The 19567-nt window shown below is 33.0% G+C and overlaps 1 protein-coding gene across 1 annotated transcript; it reads left to right on the top strand.

Annotated features, from left to right (window-relative positions):
• Positions 1-540: 540 nt before the first annotated feature.
• LOC140440150 (cathepsin O-like) lies at positions 541-18589 on the top strand. The gene is made up of 4 exons (XM_072530464.1): positions 541-916; positions 4743-5085; positions 12842-13061; positions 18178-18589. Exons 1-4 carry the CDS (start codon positions 710-712, stop codon positions 18482-18484), a joined length of 1077 nt encoding a protein of 358 aa, XP_072386565.1. The 5' UTR covers positions 541-709; the 3' UTR covers positions 18485-18589.
• Positions 18590-19567: the final 978 nt, after the last annotated feature.

The raw sequence follows: 19567 nt of genomic DNA on the forward strand, positions 1-19567 counted from the left end.
AATTCAATTTCGCGAGATGATTTTAAAAAAATGGGTAGTAGGGACTTAAGCCAAAATAAAAATGTCATCCTTTTATTTCTTGATACCTTTATTAAAGAATATAGACGCATATATGCGTCTATATTCTTTGCCTTTATATTTATATATTTGACATTAAATTTAATATAGTAAAACCACATACTCCACTAACATCAAAATGTTCTCAAGAATGTTGAGGCAATGTTATATCCGGCAATGTTATACTTAACTTTAAAATCTTCCTTGTCTGTTGATTTTTTCTTCATAGCTGTACTTATGAAGGCTGATTATACATAGTTCCCAATCAGCAAAGTTCCAATATGATTGAAATATTATTTCCCTCTGCTTGTGGCATTTTTTATCTATTCCCTTAGTTTACCAATTGTTCATTATATAAATGAGCGTAAATTTAGTTGCATAAGCTTTAGTTGTAATATTAAGGATATTCCAGTGAATAACTTAAGTGATATAGTCTATAATATAAAAGTTAAAATAGAAGAAGTCCAGTACCAAAATATGTAAACGTCAAACCTGTCACAGAATTTCAAAACTCCCAATGTAGTTAGTCACAAGTTTACTTTTGTTCTTTTCCTCAGTGGTAGTCATTACTACAATCCACAATTTAGTTCAATAGGAGGTATTTCTTTCTTATCGCCTTATAAATTATTGCCGATGTCAACGTCTATAAATAATGCCTGTCGGTCCAAACTTAGCCGAAACCCCTAGATGTGCCAAAATCAGAAAATTGTCTGAAGCCTTCATATATGTTTTGCTGCTATTTTTTGTTTACCCAATTTGGCTAAAAAATGATGAGATTATTTTCAAGAAATACCTGCAGGATTTTAATAAGTCCTATGAAAATGATACAGTATATCAACAGAGATTTAAAGCATTTAAGGTAAGTTATTTACGCCTAAGTAAGTTAAAAAAGATATTTAGTTCGTTTCTATGGATACAGTAGTATTTTCCAAGGTAGGTACATTAAAAAATGTTTGGGCTCAGCAAATAATAGAAGTTTCCACCTTTCTTGGATCGGTATTCGCCCGAGGTGTAGTGGTTATTTGAATATAATCAGCGACTCTTTGTTGTTACGATTTACGTTGATTTAAGTCGAATTTATTTAGTATTAAGAAGTTTACTCAAGATACACCACACTTAGTATTGTTAATATGAAGAATGGGAAGTAAAAAAGGCATTTCTGCTATACATCATATTTTATATGATTTTCATAGTCTGACAGCTATTATTTTTTTGTATTTCCATAAGATATTTTAAAAGTAAGTTGCTACAGAAAATGCCTTGGTCATTAATTTACATGATGTTTGCCCTGTAGACCCTAACTATTTCAATTCATGACTTTGTTTTCCTTCAATTAATTTTCTAAGAATGGAAAGTTGGATATCTTTATTTATTTTTTCTATTTTGATCTACATCTATTGAAAGCTTGTAACGGTGTGCAAATTTTTTATAAATATCATTTCTTCTTCCAATCTGATTGGTGACAAAACTGCATTTTAAATGTATATTATGGGTTTAAACATGTAGTGCTTCTATGACTTTCACAACTGCTCCTCACTTTCTTTTAGATTTAAAATGCTTAAATCATTTTTTACATATTTCCTTCATCATTCACATGATGAATATTAGGCTTGTCAGATTATATTGTAGTACATTGAGAATTTAAGCAATCTTTTAGTTGCACCTTCCAGATTAGGATGATGACCTGTCTGTTTTAGATAATATTTTTAAGATTTCTGCCTTGATGAACTTCGTTCCTCCAGGATCTTGAGGGTCATCCTTTTTCCTCCTTCCTATGGAACTCCATTCGGTTATTCTCTTTATTCATCTGCTATCGCTAGTTCTTCTTACATGTCCATACCACTTTAGTCTTTTTTGTTCTATGTTAGTATGCCTGATTCTATGGATATTCTTTGATTTATTTCGTCATTACTTGTCCTATCCATTCTTGTTACTCTGCAGTATCTGCACAGGCATTCCATCTCTGTTGCTACTATCTTACTGCTGTTTTTCATGTTTATAATCCAATTTTCAGCCCCATATGTCATAATATTTCATATTAATGTTTTATAAATCTGTGTTTTTGTCTTCATATTTAGGTGTCTATCCTAAGTTGTCGGATTGCTGTTCCCTTCCCATCCTTACCATCCTTAAGTCTGATGTACAAAAAGACCAAGAACAGTAATTTTTTCTTGAACTGTGCAAATGATACAAATAACATTGGATTTTCTCTACTGGGACAAGTTTTTGCTGTGTAATTTTTCCATTTTTGAGAACATTTTTTATTTTCAAATTAGTTAGTCACTGTTTATAAATATATTTTATAATATAATTTTATACCAATAACATATTTGACCTTTGCACTGCTTATCATCTACTTGAATGTCTGGCATCCTAATGTCTATTAATTTAATTTATTTTTTTGGTATGTAAATTATCATTTTGCTCTTGGATTTAATTACTTTTCTATATTAATTTTTTGGAATGTCAAAGAACTTTGCAAAGTTTATTTTTTATCAGTCAGATAATGTTGATAATTTTAAATTTAATATGGTAAATATTTTTTGTATATACATGAAATTATAAGCATATCTGTACCTTTAATTAAAGTCAATCATGATTTTTAATACTGTCAATTGTTTAAGAGAAAACAGAATATATATTTTTGAGTATACTATGACAATTATTACAATAGGGTGTCATCAGCAAGAACCAAATCTTAGATATCCAACTCTTCCAACATACCACAATTCCGGGAGCTCCAAAATTTTCAGTTATATGAGAACTGAGCTTGTTAACAGTTTTGCCATCAATATACGATTTTTATAAATTCTTAATAAAATAGGAAACTTTTACTTCAACTATCTATAAATTTTTATGTGATATTTTATCAATATTACTAAGTGATTAAATATACTTGACCTTCGACTAATAATGCCTTTAATTATAAATTATTTAAAAAACCCAAACTGTTCGTACAAAATTGAGAAACAGTTTATACAGCAGATTATACAGCTTCAACCACTGCAACCAGTGATTAACTTACCAATATTGTTCTATATCAGCTGTTATATTTGTATTGTATTACTTTCTGCTGATATTTTAGGTACATCATTGTTAATTTTCTTATAATATCAGCTAAATTATCAGCTATCAGTTAAATTTGTGTTACCCTTGCTTTCTTTGGTAGCAGAGGAACTCTTTCATGTTTGCTAATTGGTTTTTTTTTGAGGTAAGGCAACAGATTAATACAACTACACAATATACATGTTCTAAACCTGTCTCATCTAAGCCCAACTCAGGACATTCGAGAGAAAGATACAAAGAAAAGTATATGGCCCATTGCAAGAGGAAGACGGCACATGGAGAATCAGGAGAAACGACGTGGTTAATGAACTGAATGAAGGGTATGCCATCGTAAGATTTGTGAAAAGTCAAAGACTGTCACAGCTGGGACATGTTCAGCGACCAGAAGACATGAAAATGACAAAGAAGATGTTACAGTGAAAGCCGGTAGGAAGGCGGAAAAAAGGAAGGCCCAGGACGAGATGGTTGGATGATGTGGAAGATGACCTGAAAACTATAAATATAAGACAATGGAGGAGAAGGGCCCAAGAGAGATCTGAATAGAAGGACATAGCCAGACAGGCAAAAACCCATCTAAGGTTATGATACCAAAAGAAGAAGAAGAAACCTGTCTCATAATAGAAGAGATATAAATAGTCTGGAAGATATATGACAGACTACAAAATTCGTATCTTTATATTTAAAAGAAGGGCTCCAACCATTGTTTGAATATTTGGAAGCTACGATAATAAAATATATCTCGTCGTATGATATTATGAATTTATCATTCAGTCTTAAAACCTAAATGACATATGCATGTGAAGTATGGACAGTGCCAAAATAAAGTAAGAAGTAACTTAAATATCACAAAGAAGAATTCTTGGAAGGATATATCCGTTAAGGATAATACCACCAGAAGTACATAGTGAGAGCTAATCAGGAATTGGAAGAATTATACAACTAGCCAGATATAATAACAATAATAAAATCAAAAATATTGAGATGAGAGACCAGATTAGATTGCCTTCTAGGTGGTGTTGGAGGATCAGGAAATTAGCGACAGTAGATTTATGTACCTAAATCTCGAGTAAACAGGGAGAACAGGGGACTGCAGCAAATAAACATACATTTTAAACTCACTGAAGCCCATCCCAGGTTTTATAATGCTAGAGAAGCATTCTATTACACATTTTCACTTGCAAATTTCCAGAAAACTTGCTCATACTTTATATTTTAAAACTGTTAAGCTTAAAATTCTAGATTCAAAAAGTTTGTCACTAAACATATGAGTAAATCTCTCAACAAAATGTTTACAACTCTTTGTACACATTTTATAAACATTTCAAGCAAGTCCCATTTTTATAGGAATAATTCAAAGTTTCATAAGAAAATATTCTTAGAGATCAAAGGTATAGCTATTTAATGTCACCTTAAATTTATTTTTTGTAAAATGTTCCACCAAAAAGTAAACTTTATATTCGGATTCAGTGACTTCAAAAACACTAAATATGTGCAAAATTGGCCATTTCCCTAACAGTTAATGTTCGGGGTCAATAGAGTGCCATTTTAGGGGTAACTACTGTTCGCTTAATGTGTAGTATTCCTTACTAGTTGAATTACTGTTTATTTTCATTTTTTAGCAATCTTTAGAAAACATTGAAATATTGAACAACAACCGATCCAATGATTCTGCAACATATGGACTGACCAAATATTCAGATTTATTTCCTGAAGAATTCTTCAACTCAAGACTCATTTTAAAACTACCTGACTATATAAGTAACAATTATACTAATAAGAAATCAGCTAATAATCATACTGCGAAAAAACGTTCCCTACAAAAAGTTAAATATCATATTCCCAAAAAACTAGATTACAGAGAAAAAGGGGTACTTAGCGAAGTTCAAACACAAGGTTCCTGTGGGGCATGCTGGGCATTTTCTGTGATAGGAATTATTGAGACTATGAATGCACTAAAAAGAGGTAATTTCATATTTACTTGATTTATCAATATTCCATTATTTCGTTATTACATATTTAAAATTCTCTTGCGTTTTCAAAAGATTTACGAGGAGTGATCAGAAAATTACAAGATTAATTCCTAAAAATTCTATTTAAAAGTATTATGAATCATTCAATATTATCTACTTCAAAGTACACCCCTTTGCAACGCATGCACTGCTTTCAACGTCATTTCCACAGCTGCAAGGACCCAGAGAACTGTTCTTGTAGATGGATAATTAGCTCATCCAATAATTTTTTTCAATGTTTTCAGTCAGAAAAAGTTCTAGGGTAGTTAAATCTGGTGAACAGGGGCCTGAGATATGACAGTCTTGCTGTATTTTTACACAAATCGTGTAAGCAATACATATTGTTATTATTGTGTAGCATCCTATTTTTATCTTGTAAAATATTGAATCGACAATTTTAGTATACACTTCCATTATGAAAGAAGTCTGTAATAAAAGGTTATTTAAGCTGTTAATACTGTGAGCTAGGAACTTTTGTGTTGTAGGTTTCCAGCTATGAATCTGTCAAAATATGCCCGAGTTGAGCGAATGGACCTTAGTCTAGATTCCTGCTGGTTTTCCCTGTTACAATCTTGACTATCCTATCATCCTCCATATTTGTTATAATTCCTAGTTCTTATTCTCTAATAAAAATTAATAAAAGCAAGACAGAGGTAATGGTAGTAAACAGATTTCACATTGTTCGACTAACAGACCATTTATATGAGTATGAGATAATAGACAACTTCAACTACTTAGGTTCTGTGATGACCAAGAATGGAATTAGCAAAAAAGTGGTTCGAAGGCGAATTGCTATGGCCAAAAACGCCATGAGCCACTTAATCAGAATGTGGAAAGATAGATCTATCTACCAAGCAACCAAAATGCAACTAGTAAAAATATTAGTCTTCTCAATATTTCTTTATGGCGCAGAAACTGAGACATTCTGGTCACAAGAGCGTCAGAAGATCGATGAATTTGAAATGTGGCGTTGAAGAAGAATGTTCCGAATGTCCTGGACAGCTCATCACATAACGCATATTTTAAACCAAATCAAAATTAAAATAGACTGTCTACTAACTGTCTACAGAAAATTCTTCACTTCGTTGGGCATGTGACTTGCAAGAACGAAAATTATCTAGAAATACTGATTCTCTCGAGACAAGTTCTAGGAAGGGAAACAAGGAGAAGATCACCGACCTGGTGGACTGACTAAATTCTATATTGAACGGACCGTTTAGTCCTGTGAGACACTTAGAGCAACTTAAATAGGAATAATTGGAAGAATCTAGTTGACCTAACAATAAAACAATTAAAACTTTTGTTTTCAACACTTCCACAAAATTTTTTTGGTATGCGTTTACACTTTATAGTCTTCAACTGAATAAGTTGAGGAGGGGAGAACTGTTTGTCTCAAGTTGGTCATTCAGAATTATGTCTGTATTTTTTATTTTGTTGATTTCCATAGATTCCAATAAAGATAATTTAAGGCTTTTATTTTGGATGTGAACAATTTGACATTCGATGTAATCTAACAGAAGTTACTGGGTTTTTTCTCTGGTGGTGGAAATACTAATTTCAGGGCTTTCATATGTAGTTTTTGTTTTAAAATTTTATTTATTGTTTGTTAGTTGTACCCATTGTTGGCTGCTATCTCAAAGTTGTTTTTTGACATTGGAATTTCGTATGTAACATGCTATGGTGGGCTGCCATTTGAACGAAGTATCCTGAGAAGAATATTCGGTGGCATCTGTGAAAATGGTGTTTGGAGAAGGAGGTACAACTACGAGATATATCACAGATATAAATATATATTTGGTGGTAAAGACGTAGTATCCTTTATAAAAATAGGAAGACTAAGATGGGCAGGACATCTGGCAAGATCACAGCAGAACCCTCCTAGAAGAATCCTTATGTCACAACCTGTGGGAAGTAAAAGTAGGGGTAGGCCAAAACTCAGATGGAGGGATGGTGTAGATGAGGATGGTAGACAAATAGGCGCAGCAAACTGGCAACACTTGGCAATGGATAGAACTGACTGGCGTAATAGACTTGGGAAGGTCGAGGCTCTTTTATAGGGCTGTAGCACTAATGATGATGATGGTGGGCTACGAATTTATGTTGTGTAGGAGTTTTTTTTGTTATGACACAATCTTTAGCAATCAAAACACAAATAAAGTGCTATAAGCTAATTTGCTGGCTGCGGAGCAAGGGGCTCCTATTGGCGTGGTGAGGTCTTCTCCTGTGACAAGACCACTTTAACCGTTTTTGGTTGGTGTTCTAGCAGATGTTGGAGTAAGGGGTTACTATGTCATTCCAGTGCTTCTCCTGTACGAACCTGTACGACTGGGATTCTTAGGTCTTCATGAAGTGTTAGGTTTGACACATACCAAGGTGCATCAGCTATCGTTCGGAGTATTTTTGAATGGAATCTTTGAATTATGGCTGTGTTTGACTTTCTCGCACATCCCTAGAGTTGGATTCCATACGTCCAGATAGGTTTTATGACGGTTTTGTATACAAGGATTTTGTTTTCAAGGCTCAATTGCGATTTCCTGCCTACTAACCAGTTTAGATCTTTCATTCTTAGGTCAATTTGTTTCCGCTTCTTAAGAATATGTTCTTTCCAGCTGAGTTTTGAGTCAAGATGTATTCCTAGGTATTTAGTGCTAGAGGATTGGGAAAGTTGGATATTGTTAAGTGAAACTGATGGACATGGGTCTCTTCTCAAGGTAAAAGTCACTTGGACTGATTTTGTTTCATTCATTTTAATTCTCCACTTGTAGACCATGTCTTGATTTCATTCAGTTGTACCTGTAGAATGTTAGATGCTATAATTGGATTTTCGTCGGCTGCAAGGATGACAGCATCATCTGCAAACGTGCCAGTGATGGTTTCATTAGTTGTGTAGGATGGGATGATGAATTGTGTATAGTTGTGTCAGTATGGGTACGTTTATGAAATATGGAGAACTCATGTTTGTTTTTAAATCTGATAATATTTAAATCTAGAAAATTTATGGATTGATTCTGTTCTGTTTCTATTGCAAATTCAATATGACTCTGGAGTGAATTAATATACGATAAGAATTGGTCAAATTAGTTCCTGTAAAACATACCAGTGCATCGTGTACATATCTCTACCAATATAAAAACTGTTTGAATACAGGATGTTTTGAAATCTTTGTTTCTAGATGATCCATAAAAACATCTGATAGCAATGGGCTTAGATGGTTACCCATTATAAGTTCTGCACCTCATGTAGTTGACTGTATTAGGAAAAATTAAGATTCTCAGTAATGGGGTTGCGATAAAAGGAGAGTTTGTTCTCTTCACCATCGTATTATGTCTTGAAAGTCTCATTGTTGTTTTTTTCACTTATTATGGATATCACTTAGTTTTCCTTATTATGAATATTAATATTTTCATTTTTAAACACAGTTTTTAATTGTTTACCTAGGTATTTAGATGCAGGTTTTGAATACTCTTTTTTTTGTTTTTAATCCCATCATTAAGTCTTCTAATATCCATACTCGTAGGAGACAGGTAGAAGAATCTCACGGAAATGTCATTCTAGACTGAGTTGAGTTCTAATATTACTCCAGTTTTAAATACTTGAGTATCCAGGTATGCGACAACACTTCAATCGAAGAAGGGATAAATGTAAAGATAGCTGCTGGGAATAGATGTTTGCTCGCACTAAATAAAATATTCAAAAGTCGGCAAATAAAACATCAAAAATGAAAGCTAACAAAATAGTAGTAAACTATTATAGTAAATCAAGTACGTAGACGTGAGGGATGAATTTTAAGAAATATCTACTAAACTGTTCATGGAAAAGATGTGTGGCATAAGAAGTAACAACGAAGCTGCCTTTATGTATGGAGAACATGGCCTGATCGAAGCAGATTTGTGGAATTCGAAGTTAGAAGATCACAAACAGTCATTCAAGATCGACCTCTTAGGAGATATTTACCTAGCCTCCGGCCTACCATTAGTTGTAGCGCCGTGGAGTAAGAGTAAGTATTATACACGTAGCGGTTACTGCTTTCCTTATTTGAGTGTCTGACTCTTAGTAGATATCTCGGTAGCATGTTCTTCTTCTCATGGCGCCGTCTCCTTTCCAAATTTCCAAATGGCAATTGTAGTTTTGGAAACTTCTGCGCGAAAGATTTCTGCGGATGAGCGGTCGAACCATCTCCTCAGGTCTTTCAGCCACGAGTTCTGGCGTCTTCCTACTGATCTTTTGCCCTGTACTTTTCCTTCCAGTATAACCTGAAGTAATTCGTATCTTTCGCCTCTCAACACATGACCCAAGTATTGCATTTTCCTCTCTTTTATTGTTCTTAGTAATTCTTTTTGTTTACAGATGCGACGAAGTACCTCAACTTAAGTAACTCTTTGTACCCAATACAGCATTCGCCTGTATATATACATCTCAAAGGCATCTATTTTTTTTTCTATTTCAGAGTCCATTGTCCCAACTTTCACAGCCATACAGTAAGACAGAAAAAACGTAACATCTGATCATTCGAATTCTAAGCTGCAAACTAAGGTCTGATCTTGTAAAAAATGTTTTCATGCTCATGAATGCTTTCCTTGCTTGTTCGATTCTTGATAGAATTTCTTTTTTTGGATTACACTGACTATTGATATTTCCTCCCAAATATTTTATGGAATTTACCTGTTCTATTATTTGACCCTTGGCATACACCTGTACGTTTATTGGTGTCTTTGAAAATACTAAAGTTTTAGTTTTGGAAACGTTTAGATGTAAACCGAACATTTCGCTGTGGTGAACTACCGCATTTATTATATTTTCTAATTCTTGTGCGTTACTTGCTATTAATACGTTATCATCAGCATATCTGATGTTGTCTATGCTGATTCCGTTAATCTTAATTCCGCCTTGCTATTTGGTGAATTTGGTAGCATGTTATATCTAAGTAATTGAATGACATAATCTGGTTTATGATATTCTCTTTGATCTTTAGTTTAAATATTTTTGCTTTCAATTGCGCATTCGGGTTTAACTATTGATGTTATCGTATTCTACTATTTACAGTTGAGAATCGAGATTTTAGGCAGTAGATTCTCAGAAATGTGAATGCGATAAAGCGGCGACATCGTTGCTAGTTTTTGATGATAGCAATCTAGCAATTTATATTTTAATCATTCACAGTCAGTAAAAGTATTGGTTTGTTAAGTCTTTTTTTACAATATGATCATGATCATGTTTGACTCCCGGGCTTTTTATTTAATATTATTTACACTATTTAATTAAATGTCAAAAGTTTTGTTTCCCTACATGATCTAATTCGAATTTACCAATTCCCATTAAACTGTTTTGACTTCACGCCCTAATAAATAAATTTTCTAGAGATTGATTGTCAGTTATTACCAGGTCTATATTATTTTCTTATTTTCTTTATTTTTAATCTATTTGAGACAAATGTTTATTCAGTTTTTGTGTTATTTTGGTATTGTAACAGTTTGTAATTTGAAAAATAGATTGTAATGCTTGTCAGTAAATAATATATTTTATGTATGGTTTCACAGATGTCCATTACTAATCTAATTATTATCAGATTGCTTACTTGAAAATCAATTGTTCTTGATATATTTTACCGATTTATTTAACCTGATTGTAATATTTAGAACAATTCTTTGACCGTGGTGAGAAAGCACATAAGTCATTTTGCCTAGTTTTGCAGTAGAAGCGATTTAATATTCACCGGTTACCTCTAAATCCGTTTTATAGCCCAAAATTACGTGTTACTTACTTTATTTGGTTTTAATTGTTGTTTTTATAATTATCTATATAAATGTCTTATACTAATATAGAATATTCTCCAAATTTTCCACCACCCATGAAATAAAAAATATGTCAAAAATGAAATTCGTGACTTATGTCATTTGATCCCAAGTGTGTCCATGACTTATGTGTTATTGCACTTACAGAAAATGGTTATGAAAATAATATTATTAAACAAAGTATTTTTTATTTGTTATAAAAAAGGAAGTTTGATAAAAAAAAATAAACCTAAAAAAAGAATGAACCACTTAAACATAATAACTATTTAATCAATATCTTCGTCGATACCTGAATAGTCCAGCAACGCTGTTTCGATCAATGAAAGATTTTCATAGAACCCATGAAAAGTTGTAGGGATTAAGGGAAGCAAATCAAGAAGATCCTTCTTTTTTTCTTTATTTATTGGCACATCCGCCTTATATTTCAATGGGGGAACTAAATTTCTCAACCCATTTCGTCTAATAAAAGAAATTTCCTTAAATTACTTCTCTGCATTTAAGGATTTTTTGAAAAATATTTTCCCATTATCCCATTTTATATAATTTAACCATTGCACGTCATGCCAGCGAAAAGGTTCTCTTTGATCGTCTTTTTTCCTAGACACCAATGGCCCCTTTAACTTGTCGCATTTATGGCAAATATCCGTTTGAGGCTTTTTAAACGACAGATTCAATTTATGAAATTTAGATCTATAATATGGATACGACACAAAGTTTTGGTATGATACCTTGTACACGGAATACATTGCTTCTAGGGTCAAATGTGATGGTAGAAACCTTTTATTTGTTTGGGCGCGTGAGTAGTGGCTTTCGTAACTCAGGAAACTCAAAATATGCTTACCGAGTTCTTCTAATTTTTCTTCAGACCACTTGTTTGGTGAAATATTCTTTCATTGGGCAGAATAAGTCTTTGTTTCCGCAGGTTATGCTCTTTTTATTAAAGCGATAACTTTTATGAAATTGTCTGTTTCATTGAAAGTCACAAGAAAGCACTTACGACAAACAAAAATATGGCTACCATTTATTCATAAAAAATATTTGTAGGTTTTGAGGCGAAATTTTTCTTTGTCTGGATCGTCCGTATAAGGCCTCTGCGATTTTTTGTCATGTATGGTGAAAAGACTGGCTATATAAGCTACTCTCTTGTCGTAACTGCCCAAACTCCAATATTCGGGAAAAATTTCTTTCAGCTGATTTTCAGTGATTTTTGTTTTGCACTTTGCTCGGCATAGTGGCAGAGGTTTAAATGGTCTTTCTGGAATTATTTTACCACTTTTTCTAATACATGACTTCCCGAATTACTTTTTTTTTCGTAATTCTCTAGCCTTTCTTGTGTCCGGTGGTTTTTGCAGCTGTTGACGTGATTTTTACGCTATAAGTAAAATTGCTTGTAGTAATATTATTTTGTCATCAAAACAGAATTGCTTTTAGGAATGTATCTACTATCAACTCATCATTAACAGACACTTTAAACAAAAAACTTCTGGACATGTGTTATTCGCAATATCAAACCAAACTGAACTGTTTTAGGCTAAATTATTTTCGGCATGTAATGTTTCATTAGCGCCTAGTAACATAAGTCACCGACGGGACGACAAGAGACAGCAAGTTCCAACTGGCTCTCTTCACATAAGTCGACTTAAGTGTTTATTCACAAACTCAAGTCGGTATTTTCTCAGTATGGTTATTATGCACACTTCGCAATAACAGCTGTAAAAATGCATAGTAGACTAAAGTGCTTAGAGCCGACGATAGTATTACAAATCACCTACACATTTTTATCAAAAAAAAATTCGGAAAATTTGACTTCTATGTGCCTACTCACCTCAGTCACAGAATTGTAAATAAAATTAGAATATATAAATAAATCGGTAATATAATAAGATTTGATTTATGATACCATCTTTTATTTTTAAGACAAATTCACCAAATTAAGTGTCCAACAAATGATAGACTGCTCGGAATTCAACTATGGCTGTGATGGGGGAGATATTTGTTCTTTACTAAATTGGTTAACATCGTTTAATATCAAGATACTTCCAGAGAAAATATATCCTCTTACTTGGGAGACGGAAAATTGTAAACTACTTGATGATGACGAGGATGGAGTTCAAGTCGAGGATTTTGGATGCGACAGGTATATTTAAAAAAAATTCAAACACTTTTTGCTTATTTCTGAATAAAGAAACCTTTTCGCAGTTACATAAATAAAATTTGAATATCAAGTTTGTACATTTTCCTTTAATGTTCTCTGCTCGTTATCAATCAGGTTTCATTATCTTCGCAATACAATACTTAAGAATTTCCGGAACTTTGCTAAAGTTTATTCGTTTACCAAATTCCCATCAGTAAACATGAGCACGTGTTGATATTCACCGTCTCATTCGTCAAGAGGCCATTAAATATAATTTATTACCTTAAGCGAGACAGATTCTCATGTTACAGATCCCAACTTGCCAGCATTTTAAATTCAAATTGTATCGTGTTGATTTTTAAGTTAATATATTGTGTTATATTTATGTTATAGTTATTGTTAAGTTATTTACTGGTCGTGTTATTTTTTAGAGTTTTGTTTAATTGTGATATAATGATTAAATTTCAAGAAATTCTTACACTAACAGTTTTAAAAGTAAATATTTTTAAAAATCATATGATACATACGTCGTACATCAGTACGACCCTGTTTGACTTACACGTGGTTCTATTGACGATTGGGAATTTGTAAAATGAATAGGGTTTAATATTACTTAACCTACACGAACATTTACGCACACTATACAGGGCAGATAAACGGCCAATTAGAAATAGCTCGAGAATTAAAGGTAACTGAATCATGAAAATTGGAATGAAGGGGTTTTGAAGAGTGAACTGTTTAATGAAAATCTTTTTATCTATTTGCTACTTCCGGTTATACCGAAAGTTGCTTATAACTTCGTTTTTTTTAATGGGACACCCTGTATATTTTTTAATTTCAGAAATATTCACGTTATTCTAAACATTTTTTATTAATACTTCTGTATACCTATTGTGAACCGTTTTTGGGTTATAATGGTTTTTATACGAAAATTACACTTTTCTACCAAGTATATAAAGTTCAATATCCTCTGATGTAATTTGAATAAAAGTTTAAAATCCTTATGAACTTATACAAACACTAATCGAACGATGTTGAGATGTCAATTGCGACGTATTCATATGTCTAGTCGACTTCGAAAAAGCTTTCGACAAAGTGCAACACAGAAGAATGGCAAAAATTCTGCAGAATACAGAATTAGATGACGAAGACGTGAGAATCCTTGCCAATCTATACCGATATCAGAAAGCCATAATACGAATAGACCAACAAAAATCGAAAGAAATACCTATAAATCGTGGAGTAAAACAAGGATGTGTGCTTTCCCCTTTCCTTTTTAATATGTATTCAGAAGAATTGTTTAAAGAGGTATTAAAAGACGTAAATGAAGGTATATTTATTAATGGAGCACTTCTGAATAATCTTAGATACGCAGATGACACAATACTCCTTGCGGTCAGCAGAGAAGAACTACAGATCTTGGTTGATCGCATTACCCAATACTGCGAAAGGTATGGAATGACACTGAATACAAATAAAACAAAAATCATGGTGGTAAGCAAGAACAAGATTGAGGAAGACAGTGTTTATGCTAAAGGAAAACTTTTAGGCAGGGTGCACAGATATCAGTACTTAGGTTGCGAACTAAATGAAGAATGTAATAGAAGTACGGAAATAAAACGGCGTATTGAGATAGCTAGTAATGCTTTTAATAAGATGAAAGCAATATTATGCAATGGAAAACTCAACATCGAAATTAGAACTAGAGTATTGAGATGCTACGTGTTCTCTGTCCTGTTGTATGGAGTTGAGGCCTGGACAATTACAGAGGCGACAGAGAAAAGACTCATTAACTTTAAAATGTGGTGTTATCGAAGAAAGTGGAAAATATCTTGGACACAGCACATAACAAATGCGGAAACGCTACGAAGAATGAAAAAAGATAAAGAAATGCTCAACGCTATAAAGAAAAGAAAAATGAGCTACTTTGGTCACATACTAAGAAACGAGAAATACGAATTGATGCGGCTGGTCATACAAGGGAAGGTGGAAGGCAAAAGAGGACCGGGGAGAAGACGCACGTCCTGGCTGAAGAATCTGAGACAAAGGAGCGGGAAAACGTCAATAGAACTTTTCAGAACGGCAGCAGATAGAGTCAAATGGGCCATGATGATCGCCAATGTCCTTAGGGATGGGGCACGTTAAGAAGAAGAATGAACTTATTAACCAGATACAGCATTATCGTTTACAGTGCAAAGTTGCCTTTTTCATTATACAGGATACAGGTGCTGTGATTCATTATTTTACCAATCTGTATTAGTATTCCCTATACCTATCTCCTACAGCTCATCAAGTAGCCTATGGAATACAGTCAAAAATATCAGTTATTGTTAATGTTTAATAGTAACCTTGTTATATGCCATTGGGTGACAGTTATAATAATAATTTGCCTAATTTCTTGACAAAATAATAATGGCTTATTTAGGATATACAAATGATGATTTTTTAAATTTAATTATAATTTACGGTGAGTGTTACAGAATAGTATCCAGAACTTGTCGTGTTTTTGCTGAGAGATATCCTGAGAAGTCTCGACCAAATCATAAAACTGTAAAACTTTTATTGAACAACTGTTTCCAGTTTGGTCAGTTTATAAGTAAAAGGACCACGTCGATAATAAAGACTTACAAATAGATATCCTGGGATATTTTGCAGCTAATCCAAATTCATCCTTACGGTAATGTGAGCAATAATTGTTACAGGTATCGACTCAAACAATTCACAGAATTTAAAAAGAAAAACGTTGGACTCTTTATTCGTATTCAATAGCTCAAAATTTACATCCTGGAGATTATGTAAGACATGTAGAATTTTCTGAATGGGTTTTAATGAAATACCAAGATCAAGATTTTACAAAAAAAATTACTTGGTGTGATGAATCGAAGTTTACAAAAAATAGTATGTTTAACCGCCATAAAAGTCACTTCTGTAGTGACGAAAATCCTCAGCTCACGTGGGATAGTAAATTTCAAGCATTCTTTTCCTTCAATGTTTTTTGTGCTGTGCAAAATATTAAGATAGTCACTCTCATGATTTATAACAAAAATTTAAACGGAGAACGTTACTGCAACATTTTACTTCAAGTTGTTGTACCAGCACTGCAAGCTTTACATAATAATAAGGTTAAATAGGCTTTATTTCAACAAGATGGAGCCTGGGCTCACAATATTCGAGCATTGGCACATTGCTTCATGAAATATTTAGCGATAGACGGACCCGTTTCTCTGATCATTAAGATCCCATTGTTACCGTTAGATTACTATATTTACAGAAAAGTTAAAAATAAGGTGTTCTCTGAACCTGTCACTACTGAGCAAGCTATAATAAATAAAGTCTTTCAAGTTCTTAACGAAATAGGTAAAGAATCAATATCAAGTGCGAACTACTAATGAAAATCTGCTTAAAAGAGTTCATAAATGATTGGATGTCGTAGGGAAACATTTTGAACATTTATTACATTAATAAGCTAGTGCCTATCTTCTTTGATAGCATCTTTTTAATTGTTCAATGTTTAACTTACAATATGAAATTTGTAAATTAACACAACATAGTCCGGTACTCCCGGACAACATACCGGTACTCCCATGTCTTCGCATTTACTTTTCCATGTAGTCAAGGCTTTCTCTAAGTACATTTTGAATAAGGATGGAGATGTGGAAAAACCCTGCAGGAGTCCTTTTGTTGTGGTGAAGTCTCCAATGATTCTTGTTCCCATTTTAATGGACACCTTATTTTCTTTATACAGACCTTTTGTAGCTTCTATGAGTTCCGTCTGTATTTCTACTTTGTACATTGCCTCCCATAGTTCTGATCTTGGTACAGAGTCATGCGCCTTTCTCAGGTCCTCAAATGCCAAATGTATATCTCTATTTTTTGCTTTTTTCTATTCCAACAGTTGTTCCAGTGTGTATATGTGGTGTATGCATGATCTTTCTGCCGTGAAGCCTGCCTGATCCTCCCCGATTTTGCCTTTTATCGCTTGCTCTATCTGTTCTCCCATATAATCCAGTATCTTCCCATATAATCTTCCTATTGATGATATTACTCTTATTCCTCTGTAGTTTTCGCATCGTTTTCTATCTCCTTTCTTAAGTATAGATATCATATATGCCTCCGTCCATTCCTTTGGGAACTGTTCTCCATTTATGGCTTTCTGAAATATCCATTTTATCATCCGGTGTAATTTTTTTGAACCGTATTTTATAAGCTCAGGTAGGACGCCTCCAGGTCCTGGTGCTTTCTTATTTTTGATTGCTTTTATGGCCGTTCTCATTTCTCTATCTGTTATTTCTATTTCTTGTTGTGGGGATCTGCTTCGTCTTCGCCTGTTTTCTTTTCCAATGAATTGTGGTCTTTATTCTGTTAACTGTTCCTTGTAACAGTCCTTCCATTCTTTGTCCTGTATATTTCCCAATTTAATTTTTTCTTTTGAGTTTTGTTTCAGTCCTCCCAGTACTTTCCATGACTCCGAAGTTCTTGTACCACCTATGTATGTTTCAATATTTATGCAGGTGCTTTCCCATTCTTCATTCTTTTGTTGTGTTATTTGTTTTATCACTTCTCTATCTTTTTCTCTATATTCTTTATAAACTTCATGGTTGTTTGTAGTCAGCCATTTCTGTATAGTTGCTTTTTTTCTTCAATTATTCTTTTTTTGTTCATTATTTCATTATAGTGCTGTTTATTTGTTATAGGTATGTTCTTTCTCTCCAAGGGCTCCGAATGCTGCTTGTTTTATATTCGCCTTTATATGCTCGTATATTTCTTCGATGTTGCCATATCTGAATTCTATTAATTTTTGATCTAGACGTTGTTTGTATAGTTCTCTTATTGATTGTTCTTGGAGTAGTTCTGTATTGTATTGTTTTTCTCTTATAGTGTTCAACGGTTCTTCTGTTAGAGGGGGTCTTGTTATGTTTCCAATTAATGCAATCTGAAACAGCAGTACCTATATCCATATACGTGGATACTGACTAAGGTTTATAAACCTTATATACCATACTTTCGTATACCTTATATACCAAAGTATTATTACAATACACCTACCACAAACACTTGCTGTCTTAATTGCAAAAAATTTTTTTGTGAAAACACTTAATGATACTATTTTTTCTTTTAGTTTCGAAAACGAGGAAGACATCATGCTTTACCTTCTTGCAAATTTGGGGCCTCTTGCAGTTAGTATTAACGCCCAAAGTTGGCAGCATTATATAGGAGGAGTCATACAGTACCATTGTGACGGCAATATGTTAGAGTTAAACCACGCTGTACAAATTGTCGGCTATGATTTAACTAGTCCTGTTCCCTACTATATTGTCAAAAACTCATGGGGTACAGATTTCGGCGATGAAGGGTATTTGTACATAGCCATTGGAAACAATATATGCGGCCTGGCACACGAAGTGGCCTCAGTAATAGTTCTGTGATCTACGTAATTGTTGAGATTTGTTTTAAAATAATTTATATATAATTATATATTTTTAAGCAACTATTTTTATATATAATATGGAATAAAGTTTTATTAAGTTTTGTATTTTATTTCAACTGAAGTGTTCAAACAACCTCTTTTAACAGGACATATAAGAATAATTCGGCATTTTTGGCTTTAATACACAAACACACTCTTTGAAATTAGAATCAGTACCTAATTTAATACTTTTTTTTCAAATTATATGTCAAACTGACTGACTTTTTATTGAAATAATAATTATTAGAACAATTTATTTTTGTACTTCTTAAGTTGCTCAGTAAATTATTCGTTGTCGTAATAATCCCAAACAGTCCTATAGTCCTGGAATATACTTTATTAGTGTTTTTGATTTTAGGCAAGCAATTGAAATTTTATTTTTATTAAATATAAATGTGCTAACATTTTATTATTATATGAAGAATTTAAAAGAAATACAATTGAGCTAACAAAGACAATAACAGCAATAGTCACCAAAATAACGAGGAAGTGGTTCAATCACTTCAAAAAATAAAGAAAGGTAAAGCAGTTGGAATAGATGATATTCCTGGAGAAGTGGGGACAGCATTAGGAGAAACATACAAGTAGGCTAACAGGTTTATTTCATAGAATTATGGAATTGGGACAAATACTAGATGGATGGAGAAGCTGTAGGTAGGTATATTAGTACCTTTTTACAAAAATAAGGGAGATACATAATAAGAAAGGCAAAAAAGACAAATAAAACCAATTTTACCAGACAAACTTAGCAGAAACTTATTGCAGATTTAGTAAAGGAAAGAAGAGACATGATTTACAGTAACAAATAACAGAAAAATATGAACAATGTGGAAAAAGATAGTTTGTTTTAAATTTTTTTATATCCGTTACCATTCTAAAAATGGGTAACAGTGCATGCCGATGGTACAAAATTATACAGACACCTGCAATGTTTAGTAGATGCGGAACCATCCTACACTTTTTTCTGAAAAAAATATAAAATATAATATAATGATTAATATCCGTATTGTGTTTATTAAAACGAACTTAAAAACAAGTACAT

Source organism: Diabrotica undecimpunctata, chromosome 4, assembly GCF_040954645.1.
Source record: "Diabrotica undecimpunctata isolate CICGRU chromosome 4, icDiaUnde3, whole genome shotgun sequence".
Taxonomy (NCBI): domain Eukaryota; kingdom Metazoa; phylum Arthropoda; class Insecta; order Coleoptera; family Chrysomelidae; genus Diabrotica; species Diabrotica undecimpunctata.